Source organism: Sabethes cyaneus, chromosome 1 (genome assembly GCF_943734655.1).
Source record: "Sabethes cyaneus chromosome 1, idSabCyanKW18_F2, whole genome shotgun sequence".
In the NCBI taxonomy this organism is placed as follows: domain Eukaryota; kingdom Metazoa; phylum Arthropoda; class Insecta; order Diptera; family Culicidae; genus Sabethes; species Sabethes cyaneus.
The window spans coordinates 174,085,316-174,112,118 of record NC_071353.1 but is presented as its reverse complement, the minus strand read 5'-3'; the positions used below and the strand labels follow the sequence as shown (position 1 = coordinate 174,112,118).

Below are 26,803 nucleotides of genomic sequence, written 5' to 3'. Positions count from 1 at the left end.
GGAGGAGAAGCGATATCGATGAAAAGGCAAACCAAGAAGAAGATAGAACTAGAAAAATTGAAGGTACGCCACGCAAAACCTACGGAGCAGTTTATAATAGGGAGAGCAGTGGAATTTTCCGTCTGTTTAGAAGAAAAAAAAACGCAAGGGCGCAGACCTTGGACCGTTCGTTTCACTCCGGTTTTCGTTTTGCTACTATAGGCTAATTGAATTTCAATCAGAATACTCTGGTCCGAATCGATGGAACGACGACGACAGTCGCCCAAAGCTGGCCTCTCCCTTGTTTGTTCGACAAAAGAAGTGATATGTGTAGCAATCAAACCATATTTTTGCTTCCATTCGCGTAATCGAATCGCGTATGATAATTTCCTCACCAACAACCAACTCAGTGCTTGCTACGACGGACGGACGGACGGACGGTGCGCTCGCATTATACATGTACATATTTTTCTTTCTTTTCTGCTGCTACCTCTATACCTAGTGGTCTTCTTATTCGCGTCGGTCTGCGTCCAAGAAGAGGTTGTGCAGTTTTCTTCTCGGTTCGGTCCGGGGTTTTACAATTATTGTTTGCTGATTTCTCAAGTGACCGTATGACGACGACAGACAGACAGACAACGCAACGGCAGCCTACGAACGAACGAACGACGATGGTGATGGTCTAGCCAGCGCTGGCAGGCGCTTTCGAAAAGGGAATTTCTGTGGGGTTTGCTTGCGTCGAGCACGGCTGGCAACTCGGTTGGGCGATATCTATGGCGGAGAATTCTAGTGAGTTCTATCACAGCAATTCTCTTACGATGAGAGGAGTCGGATAAAATGCTGTCACCATCTGGCTGAATCCGATGAAATAAAACATCAGGAATCAACGTCGGAATCAGAAAGAAGAAAGAGAACGGCATGATGTTTGTGCAATGTTGGCCATTTAAACACTGGTACTTGAACTAAAAGCGCACTAATACCAAGCAGCGTTAGGTTCGAAAAGTTTTTCCACCAATACCGTGACGTAATTTCTCCGAATGAAGAATGAACGGGAAAGATTGTAGTTTGTGTGTGTGTGAGGAGGGCAAATCGATGAAAAGAAAGAATGAATGACAGAATAGTACAGGAATAGTGCGAATTTAAAATCTCGAATCAAATGAAGTAGGCGAATTCGTTCGAAATAAAATTTCGATTTTTTTTTTGCAGAAAACCAATTGACGGAAAAGGGGACAACCAACTGTGTATCGGATCATCGCAGCCAAGCTGCCGCCACTATTGATAGCGGCGGGATCGCTCGAGCCAGCGGTCGAAGCGTTTAGAGCGATAGCCGCATCCAGAAGGGTCAGTGCCGTCGTTGGGGGTGAGGCACGCGGAGCCAAAGCGGAAGGTGACAGAGCAGACAGACGGCGCAGGTTATTGGGACGAGTCGCTGGAAGGCGACCAACGGCGCGCACTGGCCCGAACGTTAAAAAAGCAGCACCGGCGGCTCTCGGCAGAAGAAAACGACGACGGCGAAGGCAACGCGTGGACGCTGCTGGTGGACCCTCGGAAATCACGACCGATAGCAGCAACACTGCGGGTCGAATTAGTGCTCCCGTTGCAAAAATGGTCGTAGCATCCACCGGTCATGGCAGCAGCAGTAGTAGTAGCAGTAGCAGTAGTAGCAATGGCAGTATCGGATTGCACGCGACCGCTACTGCCCATACACGTAGTGGAAATGGGAGCAGTCAGCAGAAGGCAGGTTATTTTCCCGTACCGGCCAGCGGAACCGGGATGACACCAAAAGAACTTTCAGACAACGATGACCTCGCGACTGGGCTGGTATTGGATCCGATTCTTGGCTTTCAAACGCACAAGATGAACCTAAAGTATCGACCGCTGCGGGTTAACACCGATCCGATCAAGGACATCCTGGAGGAGTTTATCCGCACCCAAAATTACGCCAAATGCTACCAGCAGCTGATGAAGGGGAACTGGATTCCACGGGCAGTGCTTAATAAGAGCAAACTGGCGCAGAAGCGACTGGAAGCACATGTAAGTCACGAGTCCTTATCAGTGGTTGATTGATTGGTTTAATGCTTTTCTTTCCTTTGATGTTGTAGATTTATCGATACCTGCGTGTGTTCGATCGGAATGCGGGCTTCGTGATAGAAGGCTGCTATCGGTATTCGCTCGAAGGTCAGAAAGGGGCGAAAATTTGTTCGACGAAAAAATGGCTGAAGAACGAGAAGATTGAATGCTTGGTCGGGTGCATTGCCGAGCTGACGGAGAAGGAGGAAGCGATGCTGCTGCATCCGGGCAAAAACGACTTCTCGGTAATGTACAGCTGTCGTAAAAACTGCGCCCAACTGTGGCTGGGACCGGCTGCGTACATTAATCACGACTGCCGGGCGAACTGCAAGTTTGTCGCCACCGGAAGGGACACCGCATGCGTGAAGGTGTTGCGCGATATCGAGATTGGCGAGGAGATTACCTGCTTTTACGGGGAAGATTTCTTCGGGGACAATAATCGATATTGCGAGTGCGAAACGTGCGAACGCCGAGGAACCGGAGCATTCGCCAAAGACAAAGATGGGGAGGAGCAAAGCCCGAACGGAGTCCGGTATCGGCTGAGGGAAACCGATAATCGACTGAATAGACTGAAAAGCAAAAACACCCAAACGGCGGATAATGGCAAAACGACGATCGGAAAGACCGAACCGCCGTCAGCGCTGACCGCACTGAGCATGAAGGAGCTTCGCGAGAAGGGAATGACCAAGTATGATGCGGAAATGCTGCTGGCCCAGCAAAGCCGTCATTCGCCGCGGAAGGTGGTCGCTACGACGGACTCGATGGAGACGCCAAAAACGCCTTCAAAACCAAGCGATAAGTCTTTGTCCCCTTCCGGGGAGGAGTTGACGCAGAAGCGAGCTACACGCTCGTCCCGGCGATTTCAGCCCTCAAACGAGGAAAAAAGACAGCCATCAACCGCAGCACCAGCAGAAAATTCCCCCTCCCAGAAGACTACTGAGGAAGCGGCCACACCGGTCCCGCCGAGAAGCACACGAAACAGTATGCGGCCTCTGCAGGAGAACGGCCGGCGCCGGTACAGCAGCAACAGCAGTGCCAACACCGACATCTCCAGCATCCTCTCGTCGACGTCGTCGTTCGTAACGGCTCGAACGTCCGTTCCGACGGCGGCCGAGCGTAAAATGATGCCTCGTGGCATGAAAAACGCGACGGCCGTCGGCACCGAGGACGACATCATTGTGATTGACGACGACCACAACAGCAACCACTCGTTTGCGTCGAAAAGCAGCTGCAGTGGGATATCGACGCTCTCGAAGAGCCATCCGCCAAAGAACAACAGCAACAGCAACAACGACAGCGTCTATGTGTTCAATGATCTCCTGGAAAACAACCTTCTCAACGGCTACACGCTGCGAAACTTCCACCAACACCAAGCGGCTCTGCAGCAGCAAGAGGAACAACGTTCCTCGCCCCGGCCGGCAGCCTTGACAAAACGACGTTCGACGCGACACTCGCCAGCGGCGGAAAACTTCAGCCCTCGCGTGACGCGCCGTAAGAAACGGCTTCTGGAAGACGACAACCAATCATCAGCCGATCAGCCGTCAAAATCAGCCAAAGTTCTGGAGGATTCTCCAGTTTCACCGGCGGAAGCCCAGCAGCAGCACGCGCCCGAAGCCGCCAGCAGCAGTGGTGACAGCTCGAACCGAGGAAACCGGCGGAAGCAAAAACTGCAGACCAGAGTTATGCTTGCGGACGAGGAAGCGGCCCTGCAGAAGCAGGTGCAAGAGGCGGAGGAACTGGAACGACTGGGCCGGTCCGGAATCGGTCGTGTTCCGCGCCGGCTGCTGTTGGATGCCGAAGAAGAAGAAGAGGAAGATGAAGACGATGTGATCCTGTCGAAAGTAACCCATTGTGATGCAAGTAATAAGAATAAACTGTTAAGAAGTGGTAGCAGAGGCGGCGGACACGAAGATGTGATCGTTCTAAGCAGCGGCAGCAGCAGCAACGGTAGTACTAGTGGTAGTGAAAGTAATAGTAATAAGCCAATAATAACAACAGCTAGAGATAGTAGAAGTGGTAGCGCTAGTGTAGACAAAGATAACGTTGGTGGTGAAGCACAGCTTGCCTCGAAGACGGCGGTGATTGGGTCGCGGAAGCGAAAAGTGTCGAAAAGTGAATCGGAAAGTAGTTCCAGCTGGGAGAATAAGGTTCCAGTGCAAAAGCAGCAACAGGCGTGTCACATTCCCAATCCGGAAACATTGCTAAAGACGCCCGAACGACGCCTAAAGCTGACGCTACGCATGAAACGCAGTCCGGTGATTGACGAAATCATTGAATCAGGTACGAGTCTAAGCGACGATACGTGCAGCGCTCACAACTACAAGCCCGAATACGAGGTTCTGCGCGTGGAAGGTATTGCGGAGGAAAGCGAGCGGGAGGAGGACGACTACGAGGATGACGATGAGGAGGATGAGTTGGACGACGAACTAACGTACAGCAGCAGTTGCAGCAGTAGACTTTCCCAGAAGCGTAAGAAACGTCACAAATCTAAGGAAGCACGAAGACATCGCAAGCGAGCCAAGCGTGAACTTCGCCGTCACACTCATCATCACCATCATCATCATCATCAGTCGTCGTCGCTGCTTAGCCAACAGCACCACCACCACTCGCAGCAGCAGCAGCAACAGCCACCGCCACCGGTCATCCTACAACCATCTGCACTAGGGCCGGTGACGGCAGCTGTTACTGCTGCGGCCGCCGCTAACCTAACGCCACAGAAACGGTCGCCGATGCAGTTTCCTGCACCCACCAAGCGACTCCGACTTATATTCGGCAACGAAACACGTACTATCGACATTCCACCGACTGCGAAAATCTCCGCATCGTCGTCTCCCTCCACATCCAGCTCACTGCCACTGTCCCCAGCAGTCAGTTTAACGCCAAATAGTCTCAACACTTCCATCGCTAGCCCAAACACGCCCGGCAACAGCTGCACCAGCTTGCTGATCAACAACACGCCCGGCGTTATTGTCAGTCCAACGCGGTCCACCCTCGCAACTCAGTTTCCAACCTTCAACGGGTACGCTGCCAGTACGTTCTCTCGATCTCCCTCGGCTTCTCAGTCATCGCAGCTTCTATTCGCAAACAGTTTAAACTCCGTCTCTTTCCTACCGACTAACAACGTTCATCCCCATCACAATCTGTTCCAGTTTCAAACCATGTCCACCTCTCAATCCGAGTCTCAATCTCAGCACCCGCATAACGTCATTCAGCACACGGGAAGCTTACTGCAAAAGCAACAGTCGCCCCAACAGCAGCAGCAGCAGCAAACAACGATTCAACTGAACCTCAACAGTCACCAAAATTCCCGGGGGTTTGGGGAACTTAGTCATCACCATCTAACCCACGCTAACCACCATCATCATCATCCACAGCATCACCTTCACCACCCCCATCACCATCATCATAACCATTCGCCCTTGTCTCCATCGGTGGCGGGCGCTTCGGCAGCCAATCCCCCCGTTAGCACCACACCGACCAAGTGCAGTCCGTATCAACAACTGCCGGCCCTAACCGCTAGCCAGGTGGTGCCCGGTGTGGCCACCTTCAACTGACTGCTGGGGTCCAGTGGCGGAGTCGAACAACCACAGACCATAGACTATAGATAGACACCTCCGTTTTCCTCTGCGGACCTCTGCTCTGCTTTTTCCTCCACAGACGATATCGCCGGAAACAATGCGCCTTTGCTACGTGTGGTGGTACTCAAAGCGACGAAGTCGCCGACGACGACGACGGCGGTACTACTTGCTGGTGGTTGAACCCAAACACACTCAGTCACTGTCTGCTATGCGAGCAAGCTTGTTCTTATGAAAGTTGTAGCCAATATAGGGCCCCCTACCCCGTAATATCATGCAACATCCAAACAAACACCATAGGCTTTACGTTGATGTAGAAGGAAAAAAAGTTATTTTACCCCCGTTAAGTAGTCTCATTTCATCCAAACCTAATATATGAGGAAACTAGCAAACTAGCGAAAAAAAAAAATTCTGAGCGTCTGAATTCAGATTTTCATTTTATTTACAATTCGGTTCATCTGTTATTATCATCATCATCGGACGTATAGGCAAAAATATACACTGTAAATATAGTAGCTACTAGGTATTGAGGAAACAAAAACCATACAATTTATTCTTACTTTCTTCTCCGTTAAAGCACAGAAGATACAAGTTTGTCACCGAAACGTGACGTTGACGATACTACAAACAGTTGAGAGAAGAAAAGTACGAAGCCTAGAAAGCCTAGAAGATGAATGTGTTCTAACCACGCCACTGTATAGTTTTAGGTTATATCGAAAACATATATTTTTTGTGTGTAGAAAATCCCGTCAGAATTTCCTAAATCTGGGCAACTGCAGGACAGACGCAGGCAGGCAGGTTCACCCGAATTCGGTGACTTCACACTATCCACACTAATCCGAAGACTGCGCAGCTCAAGATTGGATAGGTTTTGGTTTTGGAGCGCTAATAACTCGGTCAGTTCTTAACCAATTCGCACGGTATTTGTATCACTCGGTCAGAAATCTTTCTACGAATGCATAAACGTCAAGCATTGTCATAATTGATGAATCAACCAATTACGTGCCAGCACATTTTTGCTTCCCAAGTCTGGGAGATGCGTTTTCCTTCGTTTCGATTAGTGAAAAAACAGTTCAGTTTAGTTTGCTTTTGTTATAGAGCCTTTAATCTGAAGGGTCATTCAGCTCGCTAGATTTCACAAATGTTAATACTCTATCTTCCCTATCGTCATCAAAGCATACTATTTCGCAGATATCAAACTCTAAATTAAGGTTTCTGCTTGTTCCACCGAGAACTGTGTTCCACACAGCACGCATTCGCATCTCGTTTTTCAATCAGTAGGGTATGCCCGATCCTCAACCGGGTCAAGCTGCTCTGCTCAGGCTCACTTCGATTCTTCTCGTCCTATTGTGCTTTCTCTTCCTTTGTCTGTTGGCCATCGAATCAGCTTCGATATTTCCTGGGATTCCTGGTATTCGACACAGCACAGCATCCTTTCGGTCCATTTCTATTTGAGCCGTTCTGTTCCAAGGTGATGGTTGGTGATATTCTCTTGAATTGCTGAGACGCAGCTTGCTGAGTCCGTCGTGAAGATGATTGTTCTGTCTCGGGTCACACTTGACTTTAGAGCATCCAGTTCTTCATCCGGGGGACCATCCGTGAACACGTGGGTAAGGCCGTGGATTGCACTCTAGCTTTACTTGATGCATCCCCGACTTTGAATTGACCTTTAATCGACCAGTCTGCTGTCGGCACTGCAGAGTTCCAGTTCCTCCTGATTAGCACTGGGAAGGGAAAATGGATAGTGCTTTTTTCTCCACCGGCTTGGATGATTTAGCGACAAGTTTCTGATATACCAACAGCTGGAAAGGAAACTCTCCGGATTCAGCTCACAGTACTAACGGCGGATTGATCCGAAAGGCTCCAGTTTCGCTTCTGCCGACAATGCCCCGTCCATGGAAAATCACCGGAAGGATTTCCGGAAGGCCTTGGCAATGTACATCAACGTCTTACTCGTTCCTCCTGGAATCCTCTGTCCTAAAAGTTCTTGACGATCTTGGCGTGGGTTTGGAATCGGAGATTTCTAGTTAACGTTGCTCCTAAGCCTTTCAGGCTCTTCACCTCGGGAATACTCTTCCTGTCCAGACGAATTTACCGGATACGACATTTCAAAGCCTTTTGGAGTATCCATCCTCTAGCCTTCGAGTTCGAGTTCAACGATGGGTTCAAGTTGTCGAATAATTGCCTTGTTCAGCAGGTCACGAATTATTTCTTCCGCTCGACAGTTTGCAGGCCGTTGTCTATTACCTGGAACATCCCTATGAACACGGAATCTGGAAATTCGTTGCAACCTAGAAAAGTTAACGAATGTCAGGGAATTTAATTTGAAGTCAGAGATTCATCTTTTGTTAAATGCTTGCTGTCGTGTGCCCAAAAATGAAATGGAACATGACACGTTTTTGTTATTCACGGGCAGCTTATCTGCCGTGGACATATTTCGATGAGTTTCGAAGTTTAGAATTTCGTGAATGTGCTGAACGACCCGGCAACGTTTCTCAGCGATTGGACCAATCTGGTCGATTTTGGTCTCATTGGGAACAGCCTAATTCATCATTACGAAAATTGATGGACAAGACACAAACACGTATTCGCCGTAATTCTTCACTATGCGCTGCTACACTAGAGTCACATGATCGACTGTGCTGCACGGCCTTCCTGTGTTCCCTCAGTCTAATTTTGAATCTGCAACGTGTTTGTCGGGGCACTCTTGGCATGGAATTTGATATATTCGGAATTGTTCCTCAAGCGGGATTTTGTCTTTGAGGTTGCACAACATTTCCCGTAGTGTGCAGCAGCTTTCGATGGCTGTCGCAAATCCATGTTGGTGTAGGATGTTTTTGATCGAGTTTGTAATAATTGGATAAAACGGTGGGCTGATCCTAACTTTCTCATCGCTCTCTGGTTGAAGAGTTGTTGCATTCTGTCGGTGTCTTTTCCGTTCATGTTTCCGCAGCATTTTGTTCACAAAGATTCTGTCATATCCATTCTGTTCGGGGCGATTTTGTGTATTTTCTCTCTTTCCGCATCAAACTCTTCTTTTTCCGACGGTATATTGAAAATACGTTGGGCCATCGAGTGGAATGCTGCTTGCTTTTAGGCTCCAAAATGGTTGGAGTCGAATGTTATGAAACGGTCTGTTGAAGTTGGTTTACGGAAAAATTTCAAGGCTTTGTCTTCCTTTATTGAGATGAGAAGATCTAAAAACGAGAGTGTACCGTTTTGTTCTTTTTCAACCGTAAATCTGATCGAGTCGTGTTTCGAGTTCAGTAGGTTGAGCGTTTGTGACAAATAGCGGTGAAAGCTTACTTCCCATGCTAAGGCCAAAGTATTGTTTGTAAAACTTCCCCCGAAACTTGAACAAATTTTGCTTCATACACAGCTGTGCCAAAAAGAGATGTCCCGCAATGTGGTTCGAAGTGTGGTTCAACGGTTACACTGGGAAACAGACAGGCAACATCGAACGGTACCATGATCTCACTGTGACGTACCTCGAGGTCTTTGATCTGATCTACAAGCTCTATCGAATTGTTTACACCCTTGCCGTGAGTCACAGGATATCGTTTGATCTCATCGACCAGCCAAGCAGCCATTTTCTCGGTTGGTGTACGGTAGATGTTTGACAAAATTGGACGCATAGACAGTGGATTCTTATGGATTTTGAGTAAGCATTACAGTGAAGCGACCTTCGGGTTTGGTACGTAAAGTTTTTCATCCCCCATTAGCCGGGCCACTTTTTGTCGAACAACGTTAGCCTCATCTATCATAGTGTTGACAGGATCTTTGGCTTTTTCATTTTTGAATTTACACTTTTCGTACGGATCTTCATTTACCATGAATCATGAATGGCTGATTTAGACGGAAGATCCTGGTATTGGACCACACTTTCAACACTATTTATAATGTCTGCAATTGGAGCAGAAGACGGTAGAGTTGCGAAATTTAACCCTTTGTTAAGGAGGGCTAATTTATTGTCGATCACTTGCAGGGTTTGATGTGCAGGGTTTGATTTTTGCAATTTATAAAACACATCACTGGCACACCCACAGCCTACTCGATGTGCCACGCGCAAGTGACAGCTTGATTTGTTCACGACTAAAATATACAAGGCTTGCTACTCCGCGACTATCTATTTTTTGTGAGGTCAGTACATTCGTTGAAATAAAAAAACAGTTTTCTCCCCATTCATCTCCAAGATTTGCGCTAACTAAAAAAGACGCCAGCAACCGATTAATGCAAAGTTGATGTGTTAACCCTGTAACGGGTAACATCGTAAAAACGATGCGATCAAACTAATGACTATTTTTCCATGAAAGCACACTCAAAGGAAGCTCAAATTTTGATTTTCATGCAAGAATAATTATCTGGAGAAGCGCCAGGTAAGAAATAGTCCAATTTCCTTTTTTCGTTTTTCATGCTTAACACTTTACCCCTGATATTTTTTAAATCCAAAATTATTACAGAATTGAAATAAAGCATGTAAATTAGACACAGAAGAAAATTTGAGGTCAATCATTTTGTTCTAGATGTCTTTTTTCTTCAAAAGTGATAAAGAGAATATTCACGTAATATGTTTTTTTCGGTTTTTCCCTAAATTCTTGGCTTTGGCATAGGCATTGTCCGGGCCAAATCAGATCGCCCCATGAATGCCGCGGGCCGCAATGACCTCTGGTCCATTCGTGCGCAGAAAATATACGGCAGAAAAAACAATTTTCTAGGAATCATCACAAGCATTAACAGGCGGAAAGCATTCAGATCCACAACATGCACGAAGCATTGCGACTAAACTGAGCGCATTATTTATTCAAAAGTCCACCATCAGTCCACGGACCGCACGAATCATCTCAAAGGGCCATCACTGCATTAGAGGGTTAAAGTGTATTTGCATTGCCGTGGTAAGCGGAAGAGAGCAGACACGAAGAGAACCTTCGAAGGGGTTAGCGACTCATTGTATTGACATAAAAATTGTCTTAATGGATAAAATCTTATAACGAGTTACATCTCTTCAATTTCTGTGCAAATAAGTGCGATTGCTCGCCGAACTCGAATAGTTCCACTTTCATACTGGCGCGCAATACAAGGATTTTATGCTTGCCCGTTTATGCTTGCTCAGTTTAGCTTAAAATGGCGTCGAAACAAGAAGCATCTCGGGAGCTCGTTGTACACTTCTGCGTACTGCCGCAGAAATCTCGACCAAAATTATCAATCTTTTTTGGTTTCTTCGATATATTATTGATCGGATATTTAGTCTAATAAATTTGATTGGCTTATTTTGCATGGAAAATGTCATAAAAAGTCGGTACTGGTGTCGGCTGGTGCATGTTGACACGCAAAACGCATATTTTTATTCTGTACAGGACAATACTTCCAATATGTTTTTCTGTGGTCAATTTAGCAACATTCCTAAAACACTCTTCTATGCTTCGAGAACAAGCCAGGTGCTGGATGGCTTTGTCTACGGCGGGTCTTCGTCTACTTTCCCAACCTAGGCATGACAAACCAGCGTTATAACCAACTTTGAAGCGAATTACATTTAAACTAATACTTGGCATCAATATTTATGTATCGTCCATTCGTAATCGACAAAGGATAATGTAAGAAAACCATTACTCTTACATGCATTGATTTTTGTAAACAATTGCGTTTGTCCATCGTAGACGAAACCAAAACTTCAGCAGCAGGAAAGCAGTTTCCGTATGACAAACTGCCGCTGAACTAGAAAATTTGTTTCTGTAAAAAAATGTAAATTCCGAAATTTGAGAACTGTAGTGTTATTCTGCGGCAACGGTTGCTTGGTTGCCTTCCATGTGTTGAGTTGACAACTGTCAATTATGTCGACTTTCCTCGGCATGCCTACTACGGTTGGATACTTGAATATATTACTTCTATACTACACAAGTGGATCGTGCGTGTTGACATTTAGAAAACGTTCAACACAAAAAACTGACAAATTTTGCATCCAGACAATTGCGGACTTTCAGAAGTTTCCTCGCTTCTCGTCATGTAAGAGCTTAACATTGATTCAGCATAGTACACCCCAGAGCGACTTTCCTTTTTGCCTTGGAAGTGCCTTGTTTCTACGGACAATTCACTTCAAAATGTCCTGGTTTCTTGCTCGTGAAGCATGCTCCGTTCTCCCCTGACTTCGATTGTCGTGGTTTCTGTCAATTCCATTCCGGACGCTTGAATTTCCATAATAATAGGGTCGTGTTATTCGGAGAGTACTTTCATCAGTAACGAAACTCCAGGCTCAAGCTGTTGGTCGTAGTCACCAGCTTGGCCACGTAGTCCTTAATCATTCCGCACTTCTCGAGCTGCACTCCTAGCACTCGTCGGTCAGCTTCCTTTAGCGTCCATGATTCATGTCCGTACAGGGCCACACCGCAAGGAATAGAGTACCGTAGAGCAATAGTCAGTGTGCGAATTTGCAAACTACGAGACTTCGGCTGGCTACGTAGCCACAGAAGGCTCGTTTCGCAGTTGCAATTCGAAAAACAGCGGCTTGAATTTCTTCGGATTAGATAAGATTCTCTTAGGAAGATACACTTGACGTCGTCGCTTACCTTCTTGGTGGGGGACGTAAAGTCCCCGGTCCTCTGCCAGTCGTTTCCGTCCAGTGTCAAGTAGTTTTCGTCGCCCATTATGACCACGACATCGTGCTTCGCCGGAAATATGTTTTTCACCAGCACTTTCAGCCGATTGCCTGAGCGATTGCCTGTTACTCCGCATAAAAATATCCATTTTGGTCAGCTACTTCTTTTTCGTTTAGTCGGTTGCTTCCGTCCCAAAGCACGGAACGATGAGACCACCTTACTCTCTGTCTTCTTCTTCAGTTTCTGCTTTGCGCAGCACCGTCAGGTGGCCGGAACCAGGCTACTGCAAACAACGGTTGCTCTTTTTTAGATTCGAATGCGTATGGAAAACAAATCTCATCGAAACGAACGGCATGAGCAATTAAGGCCGTCCTACTTCTCCTATCCCAGAGACGATATTCGTTTGGAGCATAGTCAAACATGATCGCTCCCCGATTTTTGGCGTCCAGCTTCTTTTAAATTCAAAACCGGAATTCATTCAAGCGCTTTGCATCCGAGAGTACAAAGTTTCGCGGTCGCGCCTATTCCGGACCTCTTCCAGAGCTACATCAGCCAGGAATCCAACTATCAAACTCTTGGCTTTTCGGATTTTGGGTCTAGAAATAGCTGTTTTTCTCCTTCCGTCGAGGGTACTTCCTCTGTTAGAACCTGTGGCACAGACACCGCCTCTAGAAACATCTGGACACGAAAGCTCCAGTTCTCAATTTCTAATCCACCGAAGAATTGAGGAATTCCGTGCGCAGCTTCCTTCAGGGTGCCCGTCGTCGTCGTCAGCTGCATAGAGCCGTACTGTTTTAAGCAGTTATCTGCACTCAACTCGATCTTGGGCCACTCGTCGCCAATTACCTAGTCCAGTCGTCTCAGAAGTCGCAAATCACTTTCGATCTGGTCGAATCATCTTACACGTTGAGCCCCGCTGTTCCTGGTACCGCTGGGGTTGTTGAAGAGAACTGTTTTCGTCACATTGTCGTCCGGCTCAGGGATCTCTCCAAGCAGTGCCTGTAGCTGTTGATTCTCCGCTTTCAGTCCGTAGCACCTTCCACCCCAAGTAGAACACATTTGTCATTTCTGGTTGCTGCAACCTATTTATGACTGAAATTAGTCATTAATCGGTTACTACAACTAGTTTATAACAACTGTGCTAGTAGGGACTCGAACACGGCAAGGGCGCGAATGCCCTCCGCGCGCTGCGTCACAGCTTCAAGTTCATAAAGAATTAGTTGTCTGATATATTGCTTACTCTTTACTCTAGTGGCGACGAATTATGGTCCTCCAGCACAGTACAGAACGGTAGTAAAATTGTCTGAGAACATATTGCTTGATACAAGAATCATCATTGGTGCTCTGTAGAACGCCAGTTTGTGCGAATTTGCAAACTACGGAACTTCAGCTGGCTACGTAATTCGTAGAAAACCCCATTCGCAGCTGCAATTCCTTGCTTTACTTCGTTGTCAAACATGTCACGGGCGTGCCAAGCTATATGAATTCATCTACTACTTGATACCGTTCCCCATCCAGCTCGGCACCCCCACAAACCGCTGCTTTGATTCCGTTGATTCCGATGATTCCGATGACAAGAAGCATGTGAGATTTCGTGATGATAGTCCCGTTCCTTTCCACGTCTGCCGTTCGTATTGCACTTTCCAAGGCAATGTTGAATAGCAGGTTAAAGAATGCTTTAGTTCAACGTCGGGAAAGCGGCTGAGCTATTCTACTATTCTGACGCATAATTTTGACTCATCCAGCGTCGCAAGAATCAGTAACTAGTAACTAGTTTCGTCGGAAAACCATGTTCTAGCATTATCTACTACAGCTCATTTGACTGAATCGTACGCCGCCTCAAAGTCCACAAACAGAGTGCGTTTGCAAGTTGTACTCCCGGAACTTGTCTGGTAACTCGAACTGACGCAGAGTAAATATTTGATCCGTCGTTGAGTGACACTCACGAAAACCAGCTTGGTGCTTGCCAACGAATGACTCCGAATGACGATTTTCTTCTTTGAAAATAGGACGAATGGGGCCATTCAAACACTCTTCCGGCGTTTGTTTTTCCTTCTAGATCCTGACAATGATCCAGAGAGTTGCTTCGTTCAGCTGCTCCTTCCCAGCTCAGCTGCTTTCTTAACCTCCTATGCCGGCAAGCACGTACTCCTCGTACTTGTGTTTTTTAGACGGTAGGTTCGGTTCTGCAACAGCTCATTTCGTTTGACTGACTCGTACGTCGCCTTAATCCACAAACAGATAATAAGTAGTAACTGATGCAGGGTAATATCTGGTCCGCAAAGCGGCGCTCACGAAAATCGAAATTTAGAACTTGTAACAGGTCTCAGTCTATAAAACAGGATGCGAGAGCACCTTATAGGAAAAATTGAGCAATGTAATGCCTCGATAACTTTTACACTCCAATCAATGTCCCTTTTTTTAATCCACCCAGATCCTGACAATGACCCGGTGGATTGTTTCGTACAGCCACTAGCTCCGCGCTTTTAGAAGTTGAGCAAGCATACCGTCCTTCCCAGGAGCCTTACCATTTTGCAGTTCATTAATTGTCTTCTTAACTTCTTTCTGTCTTGATGGCTCCACAGCCATCAAGAATTGTGATCAAGAAGTTGAAGAATTTGCCCTTAATTGCTCACTCACATACTCGGTAACCTGCAGAGCTCCACCAGATAACTTGATGCTGTTGCTTCGCAACCGACTCCGTGTTCTCCCTTTTTATCGCCCCTGAAGTAGATGTAATGTACATGAGACAGTTATGCTTCCACCGGCAGTATACCGGTTGATCAGTTCCGTATTTATATTCGCCTCTATCGTACATACCGATCGGGACTGGATCCGATCAGAAATTTTACTTCGATCGGAATACAACGTATGCTAGAACACATGTCGATCGGGTTGTTTCTGATCGGATCGAGCCCGGTCGTAATCTAGAATCGAGCCGACTTCCGCTGTTCGTGGCGATTGAGAGTTTCAGTTTAGCTGTGTCTTTCTCCAGGAAAAACAATCAATCCCTTACGAAGCAACCAGGAGGAATCTGTGCCGAGCAATTCATGTAGCTGACATCCTGATGGCGAGGGCCATCAACCATATTAGTCTATGAATTCAACCATGACCTCTTCGTAGCAGAATGTTCCTCCAAATGTCGCTCCGAAGGACAAATTAGGACAAGTTCGCACTTCCCAGCTATTAGCTACTCTAGTATGTACATGAAGGTGAAGCATTTCCAGGTATGGTTGTCGATCGTCATCGTTTCACTCAGATTTACGAGGAACCGCTAAATTAAGAGAGTTGTGGATATTCTGCAAACAAAAAAATACTCGAACATTCATAGTTATCACACGAGATATGAGAAAAATGTACTTACGGACCTTATAAACAAATCACTGCACAGCCTACTCGATGCGCAACGCAAGTGACAGCTTGGTTATTTAAAATGTTTATATCTGACTGGAGGGTGGCCTTAGGGTCCAGTTTTGAGCTGCGTAATCTCCGCTTCGTTCTACTTAGTAAGAGCCCGACTAGTTGAGTCGGTTTTCCATCTATTAAGACCCCCTTTTACGGCTGGTATCGTTTTCGTATACTCGCCCACCGGATATTTTGATTTTTGTTTTCGAGGCTTTGTATCCTTTTCCGGTTTCTCACCCCCGATCTATGTGGCCGGAAAACGCTTGGATAGTGCATTTAGTCCGTCAGTTTTGTTGCCCTTAGAATGCCCATTATGATGGGGGAATGGCGAAAGGTAGGCCACCAGGCACGCACCATAAAATGCTTTTTTGCTGACTGATCTAAACCCGAAACAGGAGGAATATAGCAACTGATGTGGTGTTTAACGTAATACAGAGAGAGAGAGAGAGAGAGAGAGAGAGAGAGAAAAGGCGACATCGTTAAACTTAACATTTATCTAGAATGTATCGAGGTACATTGAATAAGATTTTTACCTAGTACTGCCAGCATAAAATAAAAACACATATTAAAATAAAAGTAGAACAGCTACCGCAGCAACGGTGTCGAACAGGAGAGGAAAAAGCAGACAGCATAGAATAAGAGGCATTCCCATTGCGGGGGAACTACCGGGAGGCGCGCGCGTCCGGCGTTGTATTCGTTCGTGTAGATAGTAGTTTGTACAGTTTGTAGGAAAGTGTGCTCGATCTGTGTAGGAGCAAAATGTGTAAAAATCTTAGCTAGGTCGATAGAATACAACAATGTTATACGCGTAGCAGAAGAAGAAAACTTACTTTTTTTTTCGTTGTACTGTGAAATTGGGACGGGCACACACCGCCTCCTCCAGGCGGGCGGGCGGGGTTGCGACGTTCTGTTCTGCTTTCTCCTGTCAACGATGGACAAACGGTCGGGAGAATGATGGCAAACTTTGCAAAACATGTGTAAAATAGCATTAGTAATCAAGCGGAAAGCACTATGATAAATAATTTTGTGATAAAAACAACATAAATAAAGATTAAACAATTATTAACGAAAAAAGAAAAAAGGTTAAGCTAAGTTAATGCAACTTTGTAAAATGGTAATAATCATTCACTAAATGCGTAAGAACCTATTACATGCAAAACAAAGAAGTAAAAAAGCAGCATACACACTGAACCGTAAGCAGAGTAACTGATGGAGACATAGAATTTGAAATATATGATTCATTACTTGAATTTGTAAACAGGAGACAAACAAAAAAAGAAAACATGCATAGTCTGTAGTATAGAGAAAAAAACAAGAACAAACCAATACACAACACCCGGACGATTGTTCCGCATTGAAAATAAAAAAAAATTGAAGCAAAAAAAAAATCTAGAAACAAATACCAACTGCTGGTTTAGCAATGAGAAAATAATGAAATATATGAAAAATTAAAGTAAAACGCAAATCTTTTCCAAGCAAACGATGGTTTCTTTTCGCTCCCCGCAGGGGAGTGATACAGCAACACGTGATAGCATGTTTAATTCGAGCTTTATTTTTTATCTTATCCTTCTTGTACCGATACCTAGGTTAAGTTTATCGTGCTGCACAGACGTTTTCGGGTGGAAATGATTGACAGTGACAGGGTGGCGAATCAAGTTCGATTTATGTTTTTTTGCTTGTCTGCTAGGTAGCTCTTCGGTCGTCACGAAAATAATTTATTTTCAATTTAGCTTTCACCAAGTGCTTGAATGAAGGAACCTTTTAGGGTTCAGGATTTCAGGCTGGCACGTGCCACGTAGGTACGACACTACAGGTTCCTTCCGAAAGGACAAGTTGAACGGTTCTGTCACGGCTGCTGTACAGTGATGTCACCAGCCAGCATTGGAACGAAATTGTTGTGACTGGTTTCATTTTTATTGGACACATTGTTGCTTGTTTTGTGCGATGCATGCAATTGCTCGCTAGTATTTGCTTCCTAGGCAGCGACCGTCGATGGTGACATCATACAAGAATGTAAACTTGCCATCCTCGATGGGCTTGAATAGGACCAACTGTCGGTAGATCTTTGCAAAACAATACGACGGGGAAGCGCTAGGTGGGACACGAGCAACTTTGGTGGAGATCGGATAATTAACCCCGGCGATAGCCAAGGTCGTAGCTGACAGGAAAGCAAGACTCTTTTGGGCTTCCTTGGTCCTTCGACGAGACAGGAGGAAACTTGGGACGTGGAACTGCCGATCTCTCAACTCTCAACAAGGGAGCACTCAAGTGCTCGCCGACGTATTGAAGATCCGCAAGTTCGGGGTCGTAGCGTTGCAGAAGATGTGCAGGAAAGGTTTAACGGTATGTACGTTCAGAGATGGACATATCATCTACCAGAGCTGCGGCAACACACACAATCTGGGTACGACTTGCATAGTAAGATGCGGAAACGAATCAATCCTTAAATGTGCATGTTTAGCCATTGGGCTGGTTCTTCAACATACGCGTCATCAACGTGCGCATTCCTCACCTGAGAAGTACCGGATGACGAATTCTACGCACAGTTAGAGGGCACCAAAACAGACAGAATTGCAGATCGACTGTCGGCACTTCGCCGACATCATTGACGTCAGATCTTATCAAAGTGCTAACCTTGATCCTGACCACTACCCAGTGATGGTTAAGATGCGCCCGAAATTCTCCGTAAACAACAATTCGGTACCGACACCAACCTCGGTTAAATCTTGCGCGGCTGAAGCAGCCAGGCGTCGCCATAAACTACAGGCATTCATTCAAAGCTGCATTGCCAGCAGATGACGTGCTGGACAAAATCCATCTCGAGGACTGTTGGAACATTATCTAAACAGCCAAACCGTGTAGCGGAGAGCATCATCGGGTAGCAGAACGACTTGTTTAACGATGATCTCATCATATCCTTCCTATAGGAAAATGGATGAGGAGATATGCAGTGCCACACTTCCAAACGTGGAAAAACACATACAGAAGAAGTTGCAGCAAACCCAAATCTTCCGAAAGAAAAAGCGTTGCCTGAAAGAGCAGGAGCAGATCTTCTACCGGAAGCTGGATGGGTTCCGCAAAGGGTTTGTCCCGTGAGCACTGTTCTCGATGCCGCCTACAAAGTGCTGTACCAAATCATTTTCCGTCAGATTTGTGGGAATTTAACCTTCAAACCTGCATATGATCGATGTGAAGTAGTAGAGGTGTGGAGGAACGTACGGTTTGTTTGTGTTGGTAGCGCAAATAATGTAAACATTTGCGATGTCAAAGCGATGACGACAATCTCGCACAACATTTACGCGATGTGAAGTAAATAGTTAAAAGTTTTTTTGTTACTGACCAAATAATTGAATACTGGATCGTTATGTGACTGTACGAGTTAACAATTGTTTAAAGACTTTGGATGGAGGTGTCGGGACTCGGGAGTACTGGAGTACACTGGAGCTAATACTTTAAACAGCCGCAATGGAACCGCGGCTATCGAAATCAGGAATCACTTCCATCAGATACTCCTGACTGATTTGCTTCCTAGTTTAGTCAGTTATGTAAGACATCGAATGCTGCAATAAAAATATGTTTATGCTATTATCCGGTGGCAATAAATCGCACGGCAGAGCAACAAGCGTTCCAGACAAACAGCCGCCTTACGCATCCGAGCAAAAAATGCATACGAGCAGCAAACTACCATATAGGAACAATTGTGAATCAGAATTTAAAAGCCCAATAACGTGTTATTGATGTAATCTACGAGCCAGAAATAATGTATATTTGTTACTTACAGTGATAGCTATATGTACTCATAAATCAGATTGAATTAAAGGAGAAAAATGTGATATGTTCGATTGAATTAAAACATAAGTGTAGTGTCCGGCAGTGTCAGTCACTTTCAATTTCAACTGAAACCCTTCGGAGCACAAAACAAGCACATCCATTAAAGTCTACGTTCGTCTAAAAACTGACTCTTTGTCTAAGTGCATAATATATCATGCCTCAGTATGCGTATGAGCTAAATTGAACGATTTATGATTTCTCTCTTTGTCTCTTATCGTTCGTATGACGAACTCTCGCAACACATGCAAAGGAATTTCAGTACACTGAAGCAAATAATTTAGTTTCATTAGATTTAATTTTACACTGATTCATCTAACTCAGCACGTTCCCTACATTCACCCTCTTTTCTACTCTTCTAGTAAATTATCCTAAAAATTTTTATTATCATCATCATTTTCGTCAACATCACTATAATTTTCATCATAACCATCAGCATTCTCCTTACTATCAGTCATTTTTATCATCATCATCATCATAACCATCATTTTCATCATTACCGTTATTATTTTCGTTATTTCCTTCATGATTTTCTTCATTACTATCTTTATTTTCGTCATGACCATCATCATTTTCGTCATTACCACTTTCATTTCCGTCATTTCCATCCTCATTATCGTCATTTTCATTACCATTTTGGCCATTGCCATGTTCATATTCGTCATTTCCATTTTAATTTTCGTCATCATCTTCATGTTTGTCATTATCGTCATCATTTTCGTTAATTTCTTCATGGTTTTCTTCATAGCCATTAGAATTTTCGTCGTTACCACCTTCATTTTTACGATTACCACCTTTATTTTCGTCATTACTGTCACCATTTCCGTCATTATCATTACCATTTTTTATTATTACCATTACCATTTTCGTCATAACCATTACAATCTTTATTTCCGTCATTCCCATCATCATTTTCGTCATTGCCATCTTCATATTCATCATTTTCATTTTCGTCATCATCATTTTCGTCATTACCGTCATTATTTCCGTTTTTTCCTTCATGGTTTTCTTCATTACCATTTTCATTTTCGCGATTACCATCTTTATTTTCGTCAGTTCTATCATCATCACTTTTATTATTACCATTACCATTTTCGTCATAACCATGATTATTTTCGTCATTACCATCGTTCTTTCCGCCATTTCCATCATCATTTTTTGTCATAGCCATTTCATATTCATCATTTCCATTTTCATCATCATCATTTTCGTCATTATTTTCGTTATTTCCTTCATGGTTTTCTTCATTACCATAACCATTTTTGTCATTACCATTTTCATTTTTGTGATTACCATCTTTATTTGCGTCATTTCCATCATCATTTTCGTCATGACTCTAAACATTTTCGTCATAAACATCTCCGTTTTTTTGTCATTACCATCTTCATTTCCATCGTTATCGTCGTTTTCATTATTACCATTACCATTTTTGTCATAACCATCATTATCTTCGGTATTACCATCTTTATTTCGGTTTGTCATATTCGTCATTTCCATCTTTATTTTAGCCATTTCTATCATCATTTTCGTTATCCTTATCATCGTGTTGGCATCATCCTTTTGCCAGAATAATGTTGTGAAATCGATGTATTCCGTCCTTCTCATCTCAATACTCAAGAGAAATATATGGGGAAAAGCTGACAAAAAGGACACACACAAGCGAGTTATTTACTAGAACGTTCTTCTCAGAGGAGCTATCGTACAGAAGCAATTTTTACAGTATTCACAGAGGCACTCAAACCATGCACACCAGTGCATTTCAATAAAGTAAGACGCGCACAAGCGTCTATCGCACACAAGCGATTCATACGCACATGAGCGATTTACAACAGCCCTCCCAGAGGCGTTCATCTACGCATACCAGCGTATTTCAATACATTATTCTGCCTTCCCAGAGGCACGAATTTCAATAGCCCTCCCAGAGGCGTTCAATCTACGCATACCAGCGTATTTCAATACATTATTCTGCCTTCCCAGAGGCACAAATTTCAATAGCCCTCCCAGAGGCGTTCAATCTACGCATACCAGCGTATTTCAATACATTATTCTGCCTTCCCAGAGGCGCACGAATCATACATTTTAACAGCCCTCCCAGAGGCGTTTAATCTACGCATACCAGCGTATTCTATAAAGGCGACGAATGATGTACCATGTACGCAAGCATGCGTACGTGCGAAAGCTAATTTTCGTAGGATTTACAAAGCAAAAAGACGCGCACAAACGTCTTTAATCCGTGCCAAATAAGCGTCTGCCAGACGCCATCGTGCATTCACTCAGTCTATCCAGAAACTTTACTCACCCTTTGGGAGCATCTTCCTTCTGCGCCAATGTAGTGTCCGGCAGTGTCAGTCACTTTCAATTTCAACTGAAACCCTTCGGAGCACAAAACAAGCACATCCATTAAAGTCTACGTTCGTCTAAAAACTGACTCTTTGTCTAAGTGCATAATATATCATGCCCCAGTATGCGTATGAGCTAAATTGAACGATTTATGATTTCTCTCTTTGTCTCTTATCGTTCGTATGACGAACTCTCGCAACACATGCAAAGGAATTTCAGTACACTGAAGCAAATAATTTAGTTTCATTAGATTTAATTTTACACTGATTCATCTAACTCAGCACGTTCCCTACAATAAGTGTAATTAAAAAAACAAATCAAATTTTTATTCAATTTGTATGGTGCTTCAATTTTTTGCTGTTTTTTCTAAGCAACGCATCACGCTCGGGAAAACCATCTTTGTTAGCATGAGCATTTTTGCGCATAATTTTATATCTGTGGATTTTGTTTTCCGCCAACCGTTTTTTTATGTGTCTTACTCTAATGTTGATCCTTTTGTTAATGTAAATTTGAAGCATTTTATCTGGTATTTCCGGGAATTGTTTTTTCATATGTACCATGGATCTTTTTTGGACATTCTTTGTTTTCCGGAAGCCTACTTCTTCGCAACCTGTAGCCTTTATATTGTGCAAGTGATTGAAAAATCCATCCAATCGCTCACATATGTTATACCATTGCTCAGTTGGCTGTAGAAGTCCACCATGAGAAAGATCTTGTACATAATTTTCCGAAAACTGTCCCTCTTCGGATGGTAGCTTGTAAGTGTGATCTGCTAGGTCCGGAAATTGTTTGAGAAGGCCTCGTGCAGCATATCCAGCAAAATACTCTGCGCCGTCAGCTTCTTCCAAAGTACGATCTCGTTCAACAAACGTCCACGGTTGTTCATCACCATCATCGTCATCGTCATAATCCTGGTTCTCCATTTCAGGGGATACTTTGATTCCACGGTTTCGTTTTCTGAATAAGTGGGCCATAACATACTTCTCGTCGATTTGGTTAGACAACGTATTCTGATTTCGTTTCAGCTGATTTAAATTTTTGCCCAAAAAAATCAACCGAAGACGATCAAGCGCTTGTATCGGGGATGGATGATCGTGGGTTCCTCCGTTCTGCCGTACAACTGCGAATAAGTTTTCAATGAAATCCTGGTTGAGTTTGTAGGTCATGATGAATGATATATCGAAATGCGCTTGCATTTTGTGGAATAAACCTTTCACAGAAATAATTGACACCAAAATTGCTTTCTGAAAGATCTGTGAAGTAAAATGTCACTTAGTATCATGAAGATCATAAAAACCAAGCGTGTGGAACAAATGGTTTGATAGCAAATAGATTTTAGCACGTAAGGTGAATATTCCAGAAAATTATTATGAAGTACAGATAATGTTACCATGGATAGTAACACCACAGAGAACAGATTAACAGGCTCGAAGGAAGTAATCGATTTTTTGTGTGTAAAATCTGTCGGTAGCGCCCTCCAGAAATAGTTTGCCAAACGCATCAAAAAATATCCATGTACCTTTATCAATATTTCTTTGTGCTGGAGTTACATAGCAGCGACATCAAGATTTAGTTTGCCACTTACTGCTCGAGGGGTGCTCTATTGAAGGATTTCTCGTAGATTACATAAAAACCTTTTACACACTTTTTGTCAATTACCTGGTAGTCTGTTCTCTGTGGTAACACGATAGACATCATGATTGTGTTAATACGTTACCTGCAAATGCGATGCTTTAGGTAAGCAATGCCGTTGTAATGTGCGTATGTCTTGCATTAGGGCCGCCATGTCGTCTAGGATTTTATTTTGGTTTTCCAAATCCATGCCATAGCATTTATTGCTGGGTATATTTTGACAAATTTGGAAAGAGTTCATTACATCAAACCACAGATTCACTTTTTCTATTATTTCGGCTAGCAGAACAGCTTCTTCGAATTCACCAAAATGACGTCGCAAGTTCACTGCCGTTGTGTGACTCAATAACTCGGCCGCTAACTTTACATTTTGCCTTTCTGCTCCGTGTACCTGGATATGTCTCACAGAAAGCTTGAACATAGAATTTAATTCTATGCTTCGAATCTCGGGGTTTCTTTTAGAAAACGGGTTATGCAAAGTTGATGCTTTTTCGATAAGGAGTTCCAAATATTTTCTGGTTATAAGTTTACCTATAAAATAAATGAGATTTAATATTAACAGGAGAGACTTGTTTTTTATGGAGAGATAAGAGAAAATAGAGATCATCTTATTTATTTATTTATTTACTTTTTGATGGGCTTTCAACCAGTGGTTGGTTCGCCTAAAAATAATATCTTCACATTTGCTAATAAAATGAAAAAAGTACTAAATTCAGTATATAATAGACAATATATAGAATTAAAAAAAAAACAAAACCTAGGTACTAGGGTAACCAACCTATTTTGGACCGCATCAGCAGCTGTACATAATTTGGACACTTCCATTTGATTTTGCTGTAAGTGGCCAAATTATGTACAGCTGCTGATAGGGTTCAAAATACGTTGGTTACCCTATAGTTCGTTTTCGAAACATGGCCTGTTTTTTACACTACAGACTTCGCAGCCAGCTGTAAGAGTACAGGGCTAGTGCTGTGATCCTATTGACTCTTACAGCCTCTCCTAGTCGAGATTCGAACAAACCGCGACTGACTTGTTAGACCAGGGTCGTACATTGAGATCAGCTAAGAGAATAGAATTACATAGAATTACCTTTATAGTAAAAGCCATGATCCAGCAACCAATTTCGCACAAGCTTTAAAAGATGGGGCGCATCAGGAATAAAGTAAATATCGTCATCGGTGACGGGATGTTTCATTGATGTTATTTCTTTCTGGTAGTCTATCCCAACCTCTTTCCATACAGATAAGTTTCCACCGCCACAATCGTGTACATTACCGACTACGTTAAATCCGATGTTGTGTAATCGAGTTACAACATCGTTCAGTATTTGTACTGTAATCTGTTGGTCGAAGTTAACATAAACTGGTTGCTTCCATTTGGCGAATAATCCCCGAGCAGAAATAACTTGCATTTCTTTATGCGGACCAACAACTTCATCATTCCGTTTATCTCGCTCAACGGTCGCGCTGACAGACATTTCATCATAACCCAGTATAACGACACGGTCTCGACAATTCATTTGTTTGCCCGCTCTCTCAAGGATAGAAAAAACATCTTCGAGTACACCGTGTCGCATGTCGACATTCGAAGCCCACTCACGGAGACTTCGTAGGCACGGTAGAGGAATTTTAAGTTCATTGCGAACAATTTTATATGCTGGTTGACTGTGATACCTGTCAAATATTTTAGCAGTTGTGAATTGCAACATGGCCAGGAAAAAAATCAAATTTATATATTTCTGAAACCTGGCATAAAACATAATTACTAAAAACTAGCACCCGGTTTGGCCCAGGGACTATTCTAATCTCGATGGATATCAAATTAAGTAATGTCAAATATTAACTATATTATGCATATATGTGATAAATGAGGAAACGTATGTTTTGGTCAGAGCGTTACGCGTATATGTTATTGGCCACCATACGGCAAAATCAAATGGAAGTGGCCAGTAACATGTACGCCTGATATTCTGGCCAAAACATATACGCTACCCTTAGTGGTATCAATATTGTATATATATATATATCAGTGCTGATCAAAAAAATAATCCAGCCCGACATCCTTGATCTGAAAGTGGATCTTACTGTTGGAAGAAATAATCTCCCGATACCACTTACACATGTATTTTCATGGCACTGTGAATTAATTTAGAAAGCTTACCTCAACGAAAAGGCCATCGCAATCTCTTCTGACGTCCACACTACCTTACTTTTGAGACCCAGTAGCATATCCGTCTGATTTGGAGTAAAAATTTTCAAAAAAGCAGAACGAATCCTTTTTCCAATAACGCATTCTGGAACACGTTGAACCTCAATGCAGGATTTCCGTAATACTGCATTATCTTCTTTAAGGTAATTGATTGTCTTACGCTGCTTGGCAATATGCAAATTTAATTCTTTGACCTGAAGTTCTGTTTTGCGCAGCTGAAAATATATATAATTCGCTCATCAAAGAAACGTAACTTTTTATATATAGAATAATTACCTGCACTCGAAACCTGCGAATGGTATTTTTTTGGTCCTTAATAATTTGGTTAAGCCGGGTAATAGAGCCCCGTTGAACCTTCTCAGATTTCGGCACGGGTGTACTATCAATTTGTATCTTTGTTAAGGTCAATGCCACTTCGCTAAGCATTTTCAAATTTTCATAAGGGTCATCATGTGACTCCACATCTGGCTCAATTGAATTGAAACATCCAATATTCGGGGAAACCATAAAAGTATCAGTTAGGTTTATCAAGGAAGAAATCGTTGGATAGCTCCTGGCAGAGATTTCCTCTACCTGCTCTGGCTTTAGCTTGCTTACACAACTTTTTTTAGCTGGCTGCTCAAGCAAGCTGTTTACCAGCTCTTTCTGCGACTTTTTGTATGCCCGAATGTTGCGTTCTGATTGATGTTCTGGATCTGAACGGATAGACGGAATTGCTGAAAACATGTATCATTCAATAATTTCCAATTAACTCAAATTTTTTAAATCAAAGCAACTCACCATCACGTACAAGAACATGTCGCCGGGAGTCTGAATCTTTTGAATTATGGTAGTCCGTGCTTCGGAAATGTTTTGAACACACGAATGTTGTCTTTAACAACTCACAAGAAGGGTTTAGTTGCTTTCCGCAGAATAGTAACCACTTTTTTTGTCGTTTCTTATCCTTAGGAATAGCGTGGAACCTTATTTGCAAATTTTTCTTTTTTACCATATAGCTTTTGCTATCACAGCCCTTCACAGAACAACAAACCATTTTGGGAATAACACAGATAAATTTTACTGAAATACACCTAGCTAGTTTTACTTTTTACCAAATAATCAGTGGGAAGTTATAAACCGCTTGCACTCGAACAAATTGTAAACAACAAGATTGACGTCATCACTTCAAAGCTTTCCTGT

General features: G+C 43.5%; 1 protein-coding gene across 1 annotated transcript; it reads left to right on the top strand.

Moving 5' to 3' along the window:
- The first annotated feature begins 1,215 nt into the window (after positions 1-1,215).
- Positions 1,216-17,070, top strand: LOC128732819 (histone-lysine N-methyltransferase Suv4-20). Its single transcript, XM_053826223.1, has 2 exons — positions 1,216-2,010; positions 2,079-17,070. Exons 1-2 carry the CDS (start codon positions 1,582-1,584, stop codon positions 5,598-5,600), a joined length of 3,951 nt encoding a protein of 1,316 aa, XP_053682198.1. The 5' UTR covers positions 1,216-1,581; the 3' UTR covers positions 5,601-17,070.
- Positions 17,071-26,803: the final 9,733 nt, after the last annotated feature.